Raw genomic sequence first — 22,288 nt, 5'->3', positions numbered from 1 at the left:
TTTCATGAATGTGACTTTTTAAAAAATTTTATTTATTTATTTGACAGAGAGAGAGAAGAAGCAGGTAGAGTAGCAGGCAGAGGCAGAAGGAGAAGCAGGCTCCCTGCTGAATAAGAAGCCTGACTCAGGGCTGGATCCCAGAACCCTGGGATCATGACCTAAGGCAGCCGAAGGCAGTTGCTTAACCAACTGAGTCACCCAGGCGCCCCTAAAATTTTGATATTTACCCGATATAGCATAAGCTTCAGGATTACTTCAAGCAAAAAGAAATATTGTTCAGAACATAGGACTAGAATCATACATAACTTTCCAGAAAAGAACTGCTTGGTATATTAAGTTCTTAGACAACGTTGAAATCTTTGAGAGATTTGAAAACACAAATTGGAAATTCGAATCAGCCCAAACTATTCGTAATTCTTTCAAGTCTAACTTTTCCAAAGAAAAATAAAGAGATACCACTCAAAAAAGCTTGTGGGATGTATTGTCATATTTTCAGTGTTTCCTGACAATGTCCACTTCATTCTGTTATTAGGTATAAAATGTGGCAAGTTGTCTCAATGTGTGCCTGTATTGTTTTCCAGGTGAACAGAATGGTTCTACCAAGATTTCATTACAGTTCACAGTTGGTGCTTTGTAATTCTATGTAATTTTAATTAAAGAAGAATTCTGAAACAGCCTCCCTCTGTGCTACCTACAAGCATACAATTAGCAGAGTACAGTGTCTGCTGTGAACAGTCAGTTAATGATTTCAGTTTAATAATTTATTACTGCTTCTTCGGTGCCAGCCATCCTAGGAAAATAAGCTAAAACCGTATATAGCAAACAGACATTTAAAAATGGAAGATAGTTAAAAATTTCAAAAGGATTGTTTTCTCTGTGTAAGCGTAACATCTCCTCAAGCCCCCACATCTTTACAAATGAGTGAATACCATTTTCCCTCCTAAGGATTTAAGGAGAAAATAAATTTAAGTTTTCCTTCTAAATGTAGTTGTGTCTAATGGATAGTTTTGATGTCAAAGTATCCTCCTCTTACCACTTAAAAATAAGACACTCTTCTCAAGTACACTCTTGGAGAGGAAGGAGGGGATTATGGCAAATTTATATACTGGTATTAAGTTAAATTTAAAATAGGCTTTTAAAAAAGTCTGAATTCTGCAGTGAGCTGTTTTCCTAACTTGCAAATCTGGACAAATGAGTTGAGCTGCCATTTCTGATCCTAAAAGGATTTTTAGTTTAAGGAAATCACTATTATAGCAGTAGAAAAGTTGAGGCATTTATATTAGTCACCTTTTCATAGGAAATGTAAAGCAGCATCTAAGTAATCACCAGATTTTTCAATGAGTTTATATTAGTCTATTAATTAGTCTATTCTGAAAGCTGAAACCTCAGTTGCAAAGATGTAGGAAATTTAAGTTTGATAAAAAATGCCAAAAACAAAGGAACAAATTTACACTTTTAAATGGTGTTTTTTAATATTGTCATTAACAAAAAGAAAATACACTCAATCTAATTTAGTTTCAGTTGTGGGTAAAAGACATAATAGGCTATTATAGAACAGTAATGTTTGATGTGTGTGTGTGTATTCATAATCATATACATACATATATAATATTTTAATACTAGTTAGTTAAAACCATGCCAATATAAAGTGAAGTACCTACCTCTCTAGAAATTAGGGCATTTTTAATACCAATTAAAATTATCTTATCGTTCCCTTATACATTATTTCTAGATCCTTATTGAAAATTACAAAATTTGGGGAATGTGTCTTAGAAAAGCAAATGCAGTTGATTAAAAGTCAGAGCTGTCAAAGTCACTTTAACATCATCCTTAAAATTGGGTACTTTATACCTGGTCTTAGCTGTATTTTATTTTATGTCTACATGACAAAATCATAGAGCGAAAATGGGACTAGGAAGAGTACAGGAGTTACACAAAGAGATGAAAAATTTAGTTTGTTTTCTTCTTCCAGAGGGCGGGGTTGGTGGAGTGAGCAGATAACCCAGACTTAATGAATAAATACCATTGAAGTGACAGTACCCTATGTACAACAACAAAAGTGCAGACTATACAGCCTAAACATTCATCTGTCAGTTGGTACTTAAGTAGTGAAATGAAACTTTTGGAACCTAAAACACGTTATCGTAATTATGTTCACAAATTAGAGCATAAATTATTCAATATAATTATGATGCATTCAATAAAACCTTTATGGTAAATAAGAAATGGAGAACCAGAGTGTTTTATTCACAATAGCAGTGATAACATTGTCCTTAGCCTATCGCTCATAAATTCCATATGAGGTCTATGACATTGAAAAAAAAAAACTAGTTCTAAGACCCATTGTCATTCCTCCTTTTTGTTCTACAGTCACTTTAGAAATCAATTAAAAAGCACTAAACTTCACACCCATTTTCAATATGTCCAAGTTTTATAATTCAGTTTATAATTTTAAACAAAATTTTTGGCTAGAAAACAGTGAATACCTATTGCTGTTTTCACAGTAGCTTTAATATGAGTTGCTGAAGAAACACTTTAACAAAACAGCAATTTGAAGAACTATACTAAAATCATTCTCTTTTGTCCCTAAAATGGAAAATGTATTCTTTGCTTCATTATGTATGTTTTTTGAGGATAAGGACAATTGCCAACCATTTGTTTTTCAGATATTCGGGACAGTGGGGGTCCCAAACCAGTGATGGTGTATATCCATGGTGGCTCATATATGGAAGGTACTGGAAATTTATATGATGGGAGTGTCTTGGCAAGTTATGGCAATGTGATCGTCATCACAGTCAACTATCGACTTGGGGTGCTTGGTAAGAAATCTCTTCTTTTCACCATTAATCCATGAAGTATGTGGTAGTTTGTTTTTATTTGTTTTGTTTTCTTTGCTTTGTTTCACTCATGTCTATGCTTGTTGACTTTCTTTGAACCAAAATTTTTGATATTTTTAATAAATTCTGTAAGTGCGTTCACAAATTACTTGATGGAAGACAGGTAGGGTTGATTTTAAAATTTGAAGGTAAAAGATAGTGAAATTATTCACATTGTTGAGTGATGTTTTCCCTGGTTTCACTTGATAGATCTGTGAAAGGCAACAATTCCAGGGCCTTTCTAAAGAAGAATTAGTCCCTGGACAAATTTTTCCTTCCTTTTTTTTTTTTTTTTTTTTAACAATGCCATGAAATTGCCTGAAATTTGACACGAGTTTAAAAAACAAGTTTATAAGTCTCTTCGAGAATATGCGTATGGACTGGCTTTGTGAAAACATTTTCTGTCATTTTGGTATAGGTTTGGGTTTTTAAAAGATTTGTCAGGTAATAATTAGAAATATTTGTCTAAATGTATTTACAGTGAATTATTTGCTTTGGAAAAGATTGATTTTATAAGGTGATAAAGAGTTCAAGTCAATAATGTATACTCATGTAAAACAAAGTCAAAGTCAAATTGGATATCCTTGGTTTTGAAGAAAATATAGGGAAATATTATTTGTAAAATATCAAGTACTCTGAAATAGGCATATTGTTTTATGTAATAACCCATTATTAAAAGGTAAACTTGATATCCTACTTGTATAATTTTATTTTTATAGTATTGACATAATTATGGGACGAAAATTACTTTATCATTTAATAAGACACATATATTATGGTATTTTAGTTAAGAATATTTGCTGACAGAGTACAATTTATCATAAAAGATTTCATCTTTTTAATCTTAATTGTTTTCAGAATCTTACCACATACTATATACTTTATAAAGGCGTATAATTTATGCTGTTATTTGCAACAAAAGCGCACCTCACACTTTTAATCTCTGAAAGATTTTTAAAAAAGAATTTATGTTTTCCTTTATAGTAATTGTTCATATCATATATTTTGGTCTTTGAGGAGCAGTTATTTTTCCTCTTCAGTGTTAGTTACTTCTATGTAATTATAAGCCTATTTTCATGTCAATCTTAAGATATTAAAAAAAAAAAACAATAGCTTTTGTCGATCAAGTTTGTATGTCTTGGGGACGAAGATATTTTAGCAATGCAAAGTGAAATCTTGATATGTTTCTACTTTGTTATTTTGAATTTGGAATATGGTGGATAATGGATATACTATGGCAAATGTAGGTGTAAAATATTTCTGTAACATTTTTCAAGTACACTTTAGTTCCAAATAGTGTCTGATCAGGCATTGCTTCAGATGTTCTTACAATTTCAGTGGGCAAGCATGAATGTTTTCCCAGCAATGAAAACTGTATATTGGAAAGTTGTATGAAGAGATGTTCATAATCATCTTCTTAATTTTAAATATCAGTGTTGTCCTTTGGTTTTTATGCAAGACTTTAAAGTGAGAATTTTCGATATTTTAATATATTTAATTTTATTATAGTATTCTTTATAGCTTAGTGGCTTTAATATTATTTTCATATTTTTCTGAATTTTTTGAGTTAAAAATCCTGAAGCGGTGACTAGTTTGCCAATTGAAAATTTAAAACTAAATGCCACATTCTGTACAGCAGTATTTTCAAGGACTTGACCATCCACTTAATCATATGTATTTATTTTATCAAAAGAAGTCTTTTAGTCAGACCTTCTTATGTTGCCTCATTCTGTTAGAAGTTGTACTCATATGAAGTAAGATTCCATAAAATGAACTGTTACATTAATAAAGCTTCTTAAAATAAATATAAACCTTATATTTATTTTAGTAAGGTATATAAATTTTAATAAATATAAATAAACAAAAATAAAAAGCCCATTTTTTATGTATAACTAACAAGGGCCTGACTTCAATCCAATTTGAATCCTATATTTATGTTCATATTCTATCCCTAAATACCACGCCCTGAATGACTGAATTGCAGGAGAATAGACTCAATAACTAAAAAATGAAGAAATCAGTCAATTGCTTGGTCTGTATAATGGCAAGCAGAGTTGGTGTTGATGATGGATGATTTTCTCAGTAATAGTTCAATATTTGTTCTGCTCTACTGTAATTTAGGATTTACCTTAGAGTTTGCTCCTTTGTTGCTCTTAAACATATCATTTCCTGATAACCAGCATTAAAGACCAAGTGTCCTTTCTAGACCTTTCAATATGATAAAGTACAAAACTCTGCTAGTGAACATTTTTAGGTGCATTTTGGAACACTAGTTCTGGAAGAAATGTATGTATCTGGTCACTTTGTTCCTCAAATGTGTATTGGGCCTTGTGAAATATATTTAAATGAATTAATTCATGAGAAATAAATTATTGAAACATTTGTTTCAGCACACTTTGCATGTGAGGTATACCACAACCAGAACAACAGCTCATCTGACAACAATAGACTATAGGGTTCTTGCTGTTGTTAATAATTTGTATAACAGTAACAAGGTAAGCCAAGGTTTCTTGGGTGTGGGATCCAAAAGTATTGCTGTTTAGTTTTCATTTGGGCGAGTGCTGGAAAAGAGTCGAAAGTAAGATTTGGTCCCACAACAGAGGAAATCCTGAGCTATGTTTTTTTGATTTGGATGCTTTGGTGTAAAGGATATGAATTTGGGGGTTCAATGTACAATTTGTCTAATTGCAAGACCATTGCTCTCTGAAGATTGACAGAAAAAAAATCAAGATGTCTGAAACAGGTAATGTAATTCGTGTTGATTTGAATTTGCCATCCCAGAGGAGAAATATTACAGGCTTTATTTGTTTGTTTGTATTAGCAATAAGTAAAAATGTGATAATGTTTTAGTAATAAAATTCATACAGCTATCTAGAGGCAAGATTCCAGTTTAAAGCATTTCATGTTGAAAAAAAATTTTGTTCACTGCAAAGTAGAAGTGATATAGAAGAAAAATTATCTCCTATTACAGTATTGCTCTGATGAATCTAGAAACAGGTGGGAGTTAGTTGGTCAACTGGGACCTTTCGTGATTTCCTTTAGAGTGTTGACATAGACTACCCCTATTATAATATTGGAAATGCTATTAGTGATCATAAAGAAAGCTGCTAATAAGGTTGAAAAAAGCAAAGGGGGTACAGGGCACTGCCTGTACTTCTCTCACTTCCCCTGTTTTGTCGGAGCGGTCTCTGTAACTGTATCTCATTCAGCTCATCCATCCAGCGAACATTTAGACTTTCACTTCTGGTTGTATTCATTCTCTTTCCTCAGCCAGTTTTAACTCGCCATCCTCTCTTATTTAGCATATTGTTACATAGTTTTAAAAAATACATTAAGACATAATTGTTAACAGAATTATTTTTAAAATTATATCACATAGTTAATGAAACTATCATAATGGAAATTTAGGGAGAAATGTTTTGATTATATGCCCTTAAAGGAGGGAAATAATGTTGAATATTATGGTTGCAAATGGGATAAATATATATGCTTATGGACGAGAAGTGGAAGGAAATAAGAAATAAATTGCTCACCATTAGGATGGGATATTGTGCAATTAACAGTTTTGAAAATACAAACTATCCAAACATGTTTTCAAATCTCAAAAATGAAAAAATAATGCATGAACTAATTTTGCATTAAAAATGTGTCTCAACTGCCTCTTTAAATTTAGAATAAAGTTAATAGTTATTTTAGAGAAAATGATAAAGTTTTATACCACTGTTAAGAACTAATTTAGGCAAACAAGACTTTTATCAGATGGAAGTTTAATGTTAATTTTATCTTGATATGGATATTTTAGAGACAATTATGTGTTCATAATTCTAACCCATGTGATTTGGCAAATTTTAGGAATCTAGTGTTGTACTTAATAATCTAGTGGCTCTCTGGGAAAAAAAAAGTTGAAGTTCATTGGCCTATATTTGAAGAATTACACTTTAGCTCACTTTATAATGCCATATAGGGCTAAATCATTTAAATCAAGTTTTTTTTTTTTTCCCCATATTTGAATCTGAGGAGGTTAGCAGCAAGGAGATTGTAAAGTCTAGGTGACGCTTATGATTTAAAAAGAAAAGCATATTAACTTCTGAAGTGGCACAATGTTTTGTCATTATTCTTGGTATTTGCTGTGTCTTTTTTTTTTTTTTTCATTGTTTTAATTTCAGTTTGGCTCTAAGTCCTAAAACAGACAAATAAAAATCTTTAAATGTGACCGTGTATTTGGGAGTAGTATGTAATAGGATACCGAATTTTATATGATGTTCCTAATGTTTTCCTGGGAGGTAGACAATGGAGGCAAGCTGTCTTTGACAAATCAGAATGTCTTCATGGAACTGGTTTTATTTGAATGAGATCATGAAAAGCAATTTATCTCTGGGATTAACTGAAGGGAAGAGAGAAGCACTTTCTTTCAGTTTCCCTTTATTTATTCATACTCTTTCTACTTCATAAAAGTGGAGATAATTTGTGACAAAAGCACACATATAAATAAATTGTATAAAGGAGTACATATACTATAGAGAAAGGATACAGGAACTTAAGCCATGAACATGCATTGATATTGAATATAAATATATATCTCAATTTCCTAGAAGAAGGATAAAAAGCATAGTGAATTGAATTTCATAATTGTTACGTATAAATCAATAAAAAATGCACAGCTTTTTCTCAGTATAATTTAGCAAAATTTATCATATGGCTTGTTCTTATTTGGAACAATGAACAATATGAAACCATGTGATAGTTTTGATGTCATTAGGAAATGCAGATATTCTCAGTATATGATTACTTATATTAACCCTCTGTAAAAGCCAAGGACATAATAATAAATGCCCATAATTTCTATAATGTCATTTCAAAAGACCTAACCAAGTGCAATTCAAGGAAGATATTTGGTGATTTCACTTATAATAGGATAGAGCTAAAAACCAATTGAAAGCAATGGACAGTTAACTTGGTCCATAGATTTATTTTCTCAATTATCTTATATCAACTGGGTTTTAATAAGGGCTGATGGTAATCAATTTTAGATTGACTGCTAAAATGAGCTACTAGAGTAGCGATATCGTTTATATTTTGGAATAAAGAAACTTAAGACAAATAATGTTACAGGGCAAAGTAGACTATTTTTTCACTATTTTATCTGCTTCCTCACAAATGATATCAGGTGGTTTGCAATAAAAGCAATTATTTAATTACGCCACCAACTTAGAAATAAACTGAAAGTAAGCACGTCAATTAATGTATGTGTTAATTAAAAGAATTTTTTTTCCCAAAGTGTTTTTTTGGTACATTCGTGTAGCCATTCATTGATTTATTCATTCATTCATTCAATATAAACTGAGCAATATTATGTATCAGGCATTTTACTAGTTATTAAGGATAATGTGAAAAACATGATAGGCATGATCCCTGCCATCCAGTAAATTACTAGCTGTTAGGGAAGAGAGAAATTAAATTAATAATTATACAAATGATATCTTTTACATAGATAATGATTTAATGCAAAGACAGCTTTCTTTACAATTACCTGGATGGTAAGTACTAGAGAAATGACAAGTGCTAGCCTATTCTAGACACTCAGAAAAGATTTCTCAAAGGAAGTGACATTCAAGTTTCAGTTTCTTATATTCTACTGAGAAGGCCTTTATCAAGATTCCCAAGGACATCTAGTTTGTTAATTTCACTGGCCACTTCTCTGTTCTTATCTTACTTGATCTCTCTGTAGTGTAGGAGACAGTTAACTAGTCCCTTCTTAACATGTTTGTCCTTGGCATCATCCCAGGATTACTTCCTACCTCACTGTCTGTGCCTTCACACCCTCCTTCCCTCCTTCTCCTCTTACCCCATCTCTACATGTTGAAATGCCGTTAAGCAGAATTTTTGGCTCCCTTCCATTTCCTCTTTTCAGTGTCTCCCCAGGGGACTTCATGCAATGCTCTAAATCTCCAAATACCATCTCTTTGTAAGTGACTTCCAAAACTGTATCTTCAGGACTGCCTATTCCTCAAAACTTCAGACTTATATACTTGTTTTTAAAAAAGATTTTATTATTTATTTGAGAGAGAGAGAGAGAGAAAGAATGCCCACATTAGCTGGGGAGAGTGGGGGGGGGTGGACATAGGGAGAAGCAGATTCCCTGCTCAGCAGGGAGCCTGATGTGGGGCTGGATCCTAGGACTCTGAGATCATGATCTAACCAAAGGCAGATGCTTAACCCACTGAGCCACCCTGGTGCCCCCAGATTTACCTACTTCTGCCTACCAACACCTCCATGGGGCTATCTAACAACTTTAGTGGCTAAAACATGTTAATTTTCACAGGTGTGTATTTCATTATCTTCCACATCTAGATTGTTATAATAACTGCAACAAGAGCAATAATCACAGTAGCCACACTCATTGAGGATTTGTTGTATTCCAAAAGCTGTTTTAAGCAATCTATATTATTGGCATTATTAAATTTCCGCAATAACCCTATGAGGTAGAGTTGTTATTTTCCCAGTTCTATAAGTGCATGATTAGAGAGGTTAAGGGACTTATTTGAAGTCATACAGGTCAGAAGGCATTAAGTGGTGAAGCCAGGCTTCTAACCAGGCAGTCTTCTCTTCAACACAATACTGTACTAATGGCACTGGCACTGCCATCCTTCTGGATGATCAAGTAAAAACTGTAGATTTTTCCTGATTTGTCGCTCCTCTATGTTCAATAGCCAGTTCAGCTTCTCTTACTGAATTGTTCCAACATACATCCTGGATCTGCCTCCTTCTTTCCATTCCCCCCTTTACCAAACTAAGCTGAGTCTCCTTGAACTTCTGTAATTTTCCTCTTTCATTTTTGCTCCATACCTATAATCCATTCTCCATACAGCAAAATCAGATTATCTTTTCACAGTGTAAATTATACCAGCTCACTTTTCTGCTCACCACCCTCCACTGGCTTTCCATTAGTCACTTAAAATAAAATTCAAACTCCTTCCCTGACCTACCTAACAAAACCTTTCATAAATCTGTATCATGTATCTTTATCTGTCTGTTCCTCTTGTACCTATATCTTAGTTCATCTCAAAATGCTCTACATCTCAGTCCCAGCCACTTTTGTTCTTCATACACATGAAACTCATTCTCTTTTTAGATATTTTATACTTGCTGTTCGCTTTGCCTGCCCCAGAGCTGTGTTAGGACTCATTCCTGCCCTTCTAACCTTGGCTTGAACATCTCTTCTCAGAGCAACCATTCATGTTCAACCAATCTAACAAGAACCACCACGTCACAAGTCATGTACTTTTTTAAAAAAATTCTTTGCATTATGTTGTTCATACCTGATTATTTCCTATTTATATTTGGATTGTTTGATTTATTATAGTCTGGCTCTCCAAAGCCTAAAACAGTACCTGACACATGAGATTTGTTCAGAAAATATTTGTTGAATGGATTTAATGTGAATCCAAACAGTCAGCAGGTTTTAATCCAATGTGGTCATTGAGTGGAGGGTGAGGCTGAGTTTTAGGCACAGAGGAAAATCTGGGTAAACGCCAAAGAAAGAGAGAAGTTTGGTGTGTTAAAGGAACTGAGTAAACTTGGATGGGATGCTTGGACTAAGGGGTAGGCAATGTCAGATAAGGTTGAAAACAGGCAGCAGGCCATGCAGAATCTCATTAAAGATGTAGGACTTCTAAGAACAATGAGAAACAATGATAGAACATTGAGCAGATAAGTGGCATGATTAGATTTGCATTTCAGAAAGTGTGTTGAGCAGGCCTAGACTTTGATCAACGTTGAAAATCTGCTATGGATACAAAAAATATGGCTTGTGCCTTATTAAAGTGAGATGCTTGGTAGAGGTGAATAAGGCAGATACTCTGCTCACAGAAGATTGAGGGACCAGCTGAACCTTGGCTGACTAAGGTGACTATGGGAATCTGTCTTTTATATAAAAAGCAATATAGAAATTTTGCCAATAGTGGAATGAATGATAATAGAATGAATCAAACCAACATTTTGCATTTTTACCACAGCTGCTTATTTAAATGACTTATTTTGCTTCTAATTATCTTACATCTCTTAATAATGGAATGGATCAAACCAGTATTATGGAGAGCTCTTTTGAATTCCTGCTTTGAAGGAGTGTGAATCAATATGATCTGTATTATTGCAGAGACTGGCCAATATAAGAGACCACAATAAATTACTGTATTATGATGCCTCCTTATTTATCTTTTCATGTTATTAATATGGCCTTATTTAAGCTCTTAGTTGACTAAAAATAAGTTTTGTTTGTTTTTTATTAGTTCTGGGAGGAAGTTGGGAGTATGTGGTTTATAATTTTCTTGAGGTATTAAGATCAGTCATTTGGAATAAGACCTCACAACTTGGAATAAAAATTTCCTTCATTCCTAGTCAAGGCGTTCTTCTGGATCCAGAATTGTACAACTACTTTCCAGCACTCAAAAGTTTGCAACTAACAAACCATAAACAAAAAGATATTCAGTTTCCTTTTCAGAGCAAAAGTCATCATCTAACTCAGTCTTTCATTTATTCATTCAATAATTCAGAGGCATTTGATAAGTGCCCAATATAGGTTCCTATTAGTTTGGGGGGGGGGGTCGTCTGTGCTCATAGTGTAAAACAAAACAAAACAAAAATCAGACTCAATCCTTCTTCTCTGGAGAAATATTGACATAAGGTGTATTGACATTAGACAAATTAATAAAACTATTGGTACAAATTTCGGTAAGTCCATTCCAAAAAGATCAGAGTGTTAAGAGAAAGAATATTTGTGGAAGTGAAATGTAGAATGAAGGCCTCAGGAAACATTTCTTTGTACCTCTCACACTAGCATAGTCGTGGTTTTTTGATTTTTGTTTTTTTCCCACCATGCATTTACAAAATTAAATACTAAAAAACAGATAAAATATTTTGAAATAGTTTTAAAAGGATGCAAGATTAGAAGCCAAATAAGCCATTTAAACAAGCAGCTGTGGTAGAAATGCAGAAATACAAACAAACAAACAGACCACCCACAAACAACCAGGCACAATTCTCTATTTGAATTTAATGAGCAAAACTGGTTTGTAAAGTACACATGCACAGTGAAAGGATCCCAGAGGAGTGACTAGTCCTTCACTAGTGGATCTATCGAATGAGAATATAACTGTAGGACTTTCTAGAGACCACTGAAGATTTTTGCCCTCACCTGCCCTATGTTGCCTAGAATAGCCATGCAATGTAGTAAGTTAGTCGTGTAACTGATTTTTTTTTTTTTTAATGGAGATACAAGTATCTTCTCCCAGTGTCAGATTTTTTCCAGTGTGTTCCAAACCAAGTGAGAGCTTGCATTTTGCTTTTTAGTTTAATTTGTTTTCAAAGGATCCTTTCTCTCTCTGATGATCCCTCAATATGAAACCAAAGCTGTACTGCCCCCACCTTCCCAAGACCTAGGGCCATGATTCTTGATATTCTATCTACTTTCACTACTTTGCCTTAAAAAATATACTGCAATTTCATCTGCCAGGACACCCTATAATGTCTTTCTCTTTCTAAAGTTCTTCCTTAAATAATTTACTCCCATAAATATTTGGATATTGTTCCTTTTTCCTTTGTCTTTCTATTTTTAATTGACACAGTTTATTTAAAAAAAATAAAAAACAACACCTTATATTTGTCTCCTTATTTCTATTCCTGTTGCTACTAACCACTCACCTTGATTACCAGGTTTTCTGGCTAACCCCCGAGCCTCCAGACTCAAACTTCCATGCCAAATTACCTTAAAAATACCTTAAAGATGTAACAGAACACCAGCTTTCTTTAATTTTTCTCTGCTCTGTATCTCTAAATATTTTTCACCAACTCTGGGACCCATTCCAGATTTTCCTGCCATTTTAGGTCTGCTGAAGTATGTTGCTTCTCTTCTTAGCAAACTGTATCTTCTATTAGTTTCTGGAAAGTCCCTTACAATCAAGCAGCCTCCTCACTGCCCGCTGGGATCATTTCCAACTGCTTGGTGGCAAAATATACCCACCTTGCCCAATCTACATAGCCCAGCCATTGCCCCACTTTCTACAAAATTCCCTCAAGCTGGATTCATCTATTTCTTCTGTCCTACCTCTACAGCTTACACAGCCTACCCTTCACTTCTGCATGCATAAAACCAACTCCACTTGTTATTTTGTGTGTATTAACTGCTTAATATTGTAGATGCCTTGCCACCCAAACTAGAAAATAAAAACAAAATAAATAGAAATCTGTTTTTCCAATTTCCTTAAGCCTAACACAGTGCACTGCATACCTAATTCAAAAGTCATCAATAAACAGGCAAGTTAATTCACTTTGTCCTATTCTTTTTTTTTTATTTTTTTTTATTTTTTTATAAACATATATTTTTATCCCCAGGGGTACAGGTCTGTGAATCACCAGGTTTACACACTTCACAGCACTCACCAAATCACATACCCTCCCCAATGTCCATAATCCCACCCCCTTCTCCCAAACCCCCTCCCCCCGGCAACCCTCAGTTTGTTTTGTGAGATTAAGAGTCACTTATGGTTTGTCTCCCTCCCAATCCCATCTTGTTTTATTTATTCTTCTTCTACCCACTTTGTCCTATTCTTAGCATACATATGCATGTCCTAGGATACAGAGTAGGTACGAAGAGTGACTGATAGTGGAGAATGTGGGTAGTAAAGAGTACCAGCCATGTGCATGCCAGGCCTCATGTCTAGTCCCATGTCTAGTCCCACAATAGATGAGGTAAGGTCTTGTTGATGGTAGTAATACTTGGCCCCCAATAACAGTAGCACAAAAAGTCCTTGATCCTCTGGAGAGATGCCTTGGGTACTGAAGCCGTAATGCATGACAACAGTAATTTGTTTTAAACTGAGTAGCAATTTTGAATTAATCATACCTTGATGATTTGCATTATCCTGTTTCCTGTGTAGCATATGATGAGTGAATATGTTGGTGCTCATGGGCATTAGATAAACATGAATATAGTGATGAAAGACAAGTCTGAATTAAAATACATACAATATTAAAGAAAGGATAACTTGATTTTATGTATGGAAGGGGCTGTGAAATCTGTTTTTAAACTCAGTTTGAAGTTGTTCTTTTGCAAAGTCAAGGAAAAAGCAATTTTGTAGTTTCTTTCATTTTGCCTTTTGATACTTCACCTGTGTTGAATTTAATTATAGGTGCTCAATTATTGCCACAAACAGAGGTTGGGGTGAGAGATCTTATATTGCCTATTGATTACTCACATACCCACCCATTTTATCTAACAGAACAATTAGGACTATAAATTTAATTTTTTTTCTTAGAAAAATTTTCCGAATACAAGACAAGTTATATCTCTCAACTGATCTATGTATGGACAAAGTCACCATTTAAAAACTTCTCTGATGAGCTGAGGCATATTCCTGAGAAAGACATATCCAAGAGAAATATTAATTTCCGTCCTGATATTTGCTAGTTTCTTGCATTTGAGCTTTGCAAAGCAGTACCTTTTCTAGGAGACTCAGTTCTCTTAAGAGACTATGTAACATATTCAAACAGAAGTAAGTTATTTAAAAAAATTTGTGTTAATATCATTATAATTTGCAGCATTTTTTTCCTGGCAGAAAAGAGTATGTCATGATTTTTTGTCATTTAATTATGCTAGAAATAAGTTTTTTGACTTTGAATGAAAATAAGCTTTAAGAAATATGCATTCTTCCCTTTTAACATAAATAAAAAGATTGCTTAACTAGGTAGTGTTTTCCCTTGAAATATATCACAGTTGAATCTGTCTAAAGTCAATAAGAAATATGTTTTTCAGAATGTGTTTTTGACCCTTCTGTTTTAAAGCTCATCTGTAATATTTACAAAAGCAGACAGTTTATAGTCTACAGTTCATATTTGGGTTTATTTTCTAGAAGATGTTTAGAAGGACATCAGGCATGTGTAATTTTTCCCTGGTCCCAGACAATTCTGCATGCGAATGAGTACTATCCACATATTTTCTTAATAATATTTTATCATAATTTGTATAATTGTGATATTTAGAAAGGTAATTAACTGTATATTTAGTAAACTTACGTATTTTTACCTTTCCATTTTCCAGAGAGTATTTGTGACAGGTTACGAGAGTATATACAATAAAATTACAATAAAAATGAATCAAGTCTAGAGAAAAGAGAAGATCTGGCAAAGACAAGAAAACATAATCTCAAAACGCTTCTAGGTTGATGATTTGCACTCTGATTTGGAAACTCTGCCAAGAGTTATTTATTTCTCATTATCAGAAGGGATGTAAAACATGACGGTTCTTCAGAGAAATCAGAGGTATTCTAAACACTAATTTTTTCAAAAGAATTTTCTCACATGGGAGTTTATATTAGGGGACAATTATAAAAATAGAATTCTATGGTGAAATGTTTAAAAATAAGCAGCCAAAATCCTGTTGTTTAAGTTTGGTCATGCATCATACTTAAGTGTGTTTTATTTACCTGTAATCACCTACCCTATGCATTACCTCTTCTCTGCTTGTCACTGGAATCCAGTGAAAGGGATCTTTCAGATTCAGAGAAGGTGGGGGCAGGGGAGATTGAAAATAAAGCCATGTAGAGAGATGGATTTTCATACTACACTATTATGTATTCTATTGGTAAATTTCCTAATTGGATATTTGTTTTGTATGAGAAAACTACCAATTATTTTACTTAGTTAACTGATAAGTATGGAAAGACAGAGTCTGTAGGTTTCTATAAAGAAGAGCTTTTCTGTGGCTGGCCCAGATCATCTGCTCTTTTTAAGAGGAGAGGATAATTTACTATTGTCTTTTTTAAAAATGGAATCATATGATCAAGAACCCAAATTTGTAGTTTTCTGTCACTCTCTTAAAAAGATCAACTTGTTATATTCTTCTTCTTTTCTCTTTCCTGTCCTTTGCTTTTGGTCCAGTTTTTACATAGAAGCAAAAAAGTCTTTTTTTTTTTTCTGAAATAGAATTAAAATTGGGTAATTACAATGTAATATCATGGGACTTAATGCTATATATCAGTGGTTTCAGTAAGCTCTATAAAATCCAGTTAAAAATATCTTCACCTTTTGTTAAAGTTTTGTGTATATGTGTATCTTTTATAGTTTAAAGAATTGATCTATAATTCTAGTCTTGAATCTTGCAAAACTTACAGACCTAATCTTTATTCCTTTTAGAAACCTCCCTATTAACTTTGCTTCTGGATCAGATGTCTAGTAGAAATATAATGCAGTCATACATGTAATTTTAAATTTTATAGTGGCTACATTAAAGAAAAGTAAAAAGAAAGACAAAATTACTTTTAAAAATTATTTTACTTAGCCTAATATTCCATTCAGCCAAAATGTCATCAATTTTAGATGGAATCGACATAAAATTATATGGAACACTATGCATTTTTCACTCATTAAAATACTTTTATACTTATGAAACATCTCAATTCAGATGCTACATTTCCAACAGAATAAAGTGGTCCTGCAAAAATAATGCAGTTGTGTCAGAAAACAATACTTGACACTGCTTTACTCTTAAAATTTTAAATCAACTAAAATGAAATAAAATTAGAATTACAGTTCTTCGATCACACAGGTCACATTTCAAGTACTCAAAAGTCTAATGTGGAGAGTGGCTACTTACTGGACAGTACAGCTCCAGATGGTAGTTACTTTGCTTTTTTTTTGTTTATTATAGTCACCTGTTTGGTGAATTTTTGAAGCAAGAACCCTCATGAATATATCTATAAATTATATTCCATATACCATGGTATTAATGGGTTATGTATTATAAAAATACACAGAAGATGGAAATTTTGAAGATGAAACAGCACTTTAAAATAATGAGTTATCTTACTCATTTTTTAAAAAATTATTTTACTGAACTAAAGTTGATGCGTAATGTTACATTAGTTTTGGGTGCTTATTCATCTTTTTAAACACATCTTTTTAATTTAAAGCTATATGCTTAAACAGGCCTTATTATTATTATTATTATTATTTTTAAAGATTTTATTTATTTATTTGACAGCGATCACAAGTAGGCAGAGAGGCAGGCAGAGAGAGAGAGAGAGGAAAGCAGGCTCCCCGCTGAGCAGAGATCCTGATGTGGGGCTCGATCCCAGGACCCTGAGATCATGACCTGAGCTGAAAGCAGAGGCTTTAACCCACTGAGCCACCCAGGCGCCCCCAGGCCTTATTATTTTTAAGATATCAGGTTTACATTTTGTTATACAGAGATTTGGAAGACTGTTTCTAAGATCACTTAGTATTTAGTTTTAATGACTGTTAGAGCTAAAAGAAGATGATTTAGAGAGACACCAAAGTACACATTTAAGGAGAAGTTCAATGTTATCATAATGTATTTTAAACAAAATAACAATCTTCCTGATAGTTCTGAAGACTAAATTCTTGATAGATAGGACTAAATTGTCATAGTTTCCACCTTAGAAGGTGACTTTGAGCTCATTCTTAACACATTCACACACAAAAAGTTTCAGCTTTGTCCTTTTTATGACTTACTGGTACCTGTGACATCTTCAATCTGTAGTTTATTTGCAGAAATCTTTTGAAGCCACTGCCCTCCCCGTCCAGTGACTGTGAATGTTATTGTAATTAGATAACATAAATGACACATTTACCTAAGCTGGCTCATGTAATTTGCAACATGCCTTACAACAATGGAATAAACACCTCAATAAGTCTAGTTATTATTTGTCATCATATTATTGACTATATTGCCCAGGCCGCATATTACATCCCCATGACTTATTTGATAAATGGAAGTTTGTATTTCTTGATCTCCGCCACCTATTTCATCTTCCCCAGTCTTTCTCCCCAGTGGTAATCATCAATTTGCTCTATCTATGAATATGGGTTTTATTTTGTTTTGTTGGTTTGTTTTGCTTTTAGATTCCACATATAAGTGAAATCATGCAGTATTTGTCTTTCTCTGTCTGACGTATTTCCCTTAGCATCAATACCCCTAAAATTCATCCATGTTGTGGAAAATGGTGAGATGTCATTCCGTTTTATGGCTGTGTAGTATTCCAATGCGTATATGTAATCATTCTTCTTTAGTTGTTCATCTATCAGTGGACAGTTTGGTTGTTTCTGTACTGGCTTTGAAAATAATACTCCAGTAAACATAGGAGTCCATATATCTTTTTGAATTTAGTGTTTTTATTTTCTTTAGATAAATATCTAAGAGTAGAGTTGCTGGATCATGCGGTAATTCTATTTTTAATTTTTTGAGGAACCTCCATACTGTTTTCCGTAATAACTGCACCAGTTTACATTTCCATCAACAGTGCATGAGGGCTCCCTTTACTATATGTTCTCAATAGCAGTTAACATTTGTGTCTTTTTGACAGTGACCATATGTTGGTGTAAGGTGATATCCCATTATGTTTTTTATTTTCATTTCCCTGAAGATTAGTGATATTGTGCAGCTTTTCACATACCTGTCGGACTTTTGTATGCCTTCTTTGGAAAAATGTCTGTTTATATCCTCTTCCCATTTTGTACTCTTTGGGATTTTTTATTATTGAATTGTATGCATTCTTTATATATTTTAGATATTAACCCCTTGTTGGATCTATGCTTTGCAAATATCTTCTCCCGTTCAATAGATTGTCTCATTTGTTGATGGTTTCCTTGGCCATCCAGAAGCTTCTTAGTTTAATGATGTTTTGTTTGTTTATTTTTGCATTTGCTGCCCTTAACTTTGGAGTCACTTCCAAAAGATATCTCTAAGACCAATGTCAAGGAGCTTACTGCCTATGTCTTCTTCTAGGAGTTTTATGGTTTCTTAAATCCAGGTCTTTAATCCATTTTGAGATAAATTTTGCATAATATATAAGATAGTGGTTCATTTTCATTCTTTTGCAGGTAGCTGTTCAGTTTTTTGGAGACAGCTGTGTTTACCGCTACACCACCAATACACAAATAACACCATTTATTTAAATGATTGTCCTTTTCCCATTGTATATTTTTGGTTCCACTTGCATAAATTACTTGACTATATATGCATGGGTTTATTTTTGTGTTCTCTATTATGTTGCATTGATCTATGTGTTTTTTTTTTTAAATGTTAAAACATACTATTTTGATTATTATAACTTTTTTATAGTTTTAAATCCAGGAACATGATACCTCTAATTTTGTTCTTTCTTAAGATTGCTTTCAATGTGCCCTGTTTTTTGTGGTTCCATACAGGTTTTAGAATTATTCATTCTACTTCTGTGAAAAGTGCCATTTGAATTTTGATAGAGGTTGCCATGAATCTATAGATTGATTTGGATAGAATAGGTCTTTTAATGGTATTAATTCTTCTAATCCATGAGCATGAAATATCTTTTCATTTATTTGTGTTTTCTTTCATCAATATCTTTATATTTTTCAGTGTACATATTTTTAACCTTCTTTGTTAAATTTATTCCTAGGTATTTTATTCCTTTTGATGCAATAATAAATGGAATTGTTTTTTTGGATTTCTGTTTCTGATATTTCTTTTTTTTTCTTTTTTTTTAAAGGTTTTATTTATTTGACAGAGAGAGATAACAAGTAGGCAGAGAGGCAAGCAGAGAAAGAGAGAGAGAGAGAGGGAGGAGGAAGCAGGCTCTCTGCTAGCAGAGAGCCCGATGCAGAACTCGATCCCAGGACCCTGAGATCATGACCCAAATGAAGGAAGAGGCTTAATCCACTGAGCCACCCAGGCAGCCCCTCTTTCTGATATTTCATTGTTATCATATAGAAATACAATAGAGTTTTCATATTAATTAATTGATTTTGTATCCTGCATCTTTACTGAATTCATTTATTAGTTTTAATAGTTTTTTGGTGGAGTCTCTAGGGTTTTCTATGTATAATATCATTTGTTCTGCTTTTTCTAGTTTCTTTAGGTGTGAAGTTAGATTGAGATTTTTTCTTGCTCTTTGAGTTAGGCCTATATTTCTAGTTACTTCCTTCTTAGAACTGCTTTTGGATGCATCCCTTAGATTTTAGCATGTCTTTTTTCTGTTTCCATTTGTCTTTACTTATTTAAATTCGCCCTTTGATTTTTTCGGTGACCAATAGTTGTTGGGTAGCGTGTTATTTAATTTCTTCATATCTGTGAGTTTTTCAGTTTTTTCCTTTCATTTGATTTCTAATCTCATACTTTTGTGCTCAGAAAAGATGCTTGATATGACGTCAGTTTTCTTGAATTTATTAAGATTTGTTTTGTGGCCTAACACAATCTATCCTGGAACCAAGTACACTTGAGAAGAATATGTATTTTGCTGCTTTTGAGTGAAATGTTCTGTATGTGTCTCTATTAAGTCCATCTAATCTAATTTGTCATTTAAGGTCAGTGTTTTCTTACCGATTTTCTGTCTTGAGGATCTACCCATTGATATAAGTGGGATATTAAAGCTCCCTAGTATTATAGTATTACTATCAGTTTATAGTTACTCTCTTTTTCTTTCTTCTCTTTTTCTCTTCCTTTGTGGTATGATGTCCTTCTTTAGTGCTATGTTTAGATTGCTTTCTTACTTTCTTTTGTGTATTTACTATACATTTTTGCTTTGTGGTTACTCTGAGGTTCACATGTAACATCCCATGTATATAGCAATCTATTTTAAGTGGAAAGCAACTTAAATTTGAACACATTTCAAAATTGTACATTTTTACTCCCCCCAACCCATATTTTATATTTTTGGTGTTATAGTTTACCTCTTTTTATTTGTAATCCCTTAATTAATTTTATAGTTTTAGTAAATTTTACTTCTTTTGTCTTTTATCCTTCATACTAGATTTATGAGTGACCTCTCCACCACCTTTACCATATATTCACCTTTTCCAGGGACTTTTTATTTTTGTGTGTTTTCTTGTTGTTAATTAGTACCATTTATTTTCAGCTTAACAAAGTCCATTTCAACATTTTTTCATGACCCGTTGAGTGTTGATGAACTCCTTTAGCTTTGGCTTGTCTGAAAAATTCTTTATCTCTTCTTCAATTTGAATAATTTGCAGAGTACAGTATTCTTGGGTAGAAATGTACCTTTTAGAACTTTTAATGTGGCGTGCCACTCCATTCTGGCCTCTGAAGTTTCTGCTGAAAAATTTGGCAATACACTTAGGAACTTCCCTTGGACGCAACAATTTGTCTTTCTCTTGTTTTTAAGATTCTCTTTATTTTTAAGTTTTGACATTTTAATTATAATGTGTCTTGGTGTAAATCTGTTTGGGTACAGTATATTTAGAATGCTCTGGGCTTGAATGTCTGTTTTCTTCCCTGTATTAGGGAAGTTTCCAGCCATTATTTCTTTGAATAAGTTTTCTGCCCTTTTGTCTCTCTTCTGGGAGCCTTATAATGGGAATGTTCTTTTGCTTGATGTTTTTCTATTGGTTTTTTAAATCATCTTTAGTTTTTGTTTCTTTGTTTGTTTGTTTTTTAAGATTGTATTTATTTATTTGACACAGAGTGGTCACAAGTAGGCAGAGAGGCAGGTAGAGAGAGAGGGGGAAGTAGGCTTCCCGCTGAGCAGAGAGCCTGATGCAGGGCTCCATCCCAGGACCCTGGGATCATGACTTGAGCTGAAGTCAGAGGCTTTAAACCACTGAGCCATCCAGGCGCCCCTGTTTTGTTTTGTTTTGTTTTTTAATTCTTTTTTTTATTATTTTTACTGCTTTGGGTGAATTCCAGTGTTTTGTTTTCCAGTTTACTGATTTGTTCTTCTGTTTCATCCAGTCTGCTGTTGAACCCTTCTAGTATATTTTTTATTGTAATTATTATATTCTTTATTTCTGTGACTTGTGTTTGGTACTGTGAAATATATATATATATATATTCTCTTGGCTGAAATTTTCACTGTGCTCATCCATTCTTCTCCCAAGTTTGGTGAGCATGTTTAGGACCATTACTTTGAGTTCTTTATCAGGCTGATTACTTACCTTATCATTGAAGATCTTTTTCTGAGGTTTGGTCTCATTCTGTCATTTGGAACATGTTCCTCTGTTTCTTCATTCTTCTTGACTCTGTGTTTGTTTCTATGTATTGGGTGAAACAGCTACCTCTTTCCATCTTGATGTGTGGGAAACCTGAACCCCGTCTGTCAGGCTGAAGCTCCAGCATAAGTAACCGAGCCTTTCTCAGAGGAAGACTAGGAGCATGTTTCTGGCTATCTGTGCAGTATCCTGGGTGTGTGGCCTGCCAAGACTTTTTTCAAAATGTCGTAGTCCCTTGGAGCTCAGAATGTCAACCCTCTTTGCTACCAGGGCCAGGTGAACATGGAGCACCCTGCATGTGGTTTGTGCATGTCTGTGGAGTTTAGCAGGGCCACTGGGAGGAGGGCATGCTCACCATCATCAGAAAAGCAACAGGAAAATGTCTTGGTTGCACAGGCCCACAAACTTCAAAGTGTTAA

At 33.6% G+C, this 22,288-nt stretch overlaps 1 protein-coding gene across 7 annotated transcripts in view; it reads left to right on the top strand.

Moving 5' to 3' along the window:
- The window catches only part of NLGN1 (neuroligin 1), an 836,831-nt gene that overhangs the window by 386,972 nt on the left and 427,571 nt on the right, over window positions 1-22,288 (top strand). For all 7 annotated transcript variants that reach the window (XM_059391526.1, XM_059391524.1, XM_059391529.1 and 4 more), the window contains one exon: window positions 2,667-2,819. In XM_059391526.1, coding sequence (XP_059247509.1) covers window positions 2,667-2,819 — 153 coding nt within the window. The remainder of the gene's footprint in view (window positions 1-2,666; window positions 2,820-22,288) is intronic.

Source organism: Mustela nigripes, chromosome 2, assembly GCF_022355385.1.
Source record: "Mustela nigripes isolate SB6536 chromosome 2, MUSNIG.SB6536, whole genome shotgun sequence".
Classification (NCBI taxonomy): domain Eukaryota; kingdom Metazoa; phylum Chordata; class Mammalia; order Carnivora; family Mustelidae; genus Mustela; species Mustela nigripes.
Note: the sequence above shows the minus strand (reverse complement) of the source record. Positions and strands in the feature narration are given on the sequence as shown.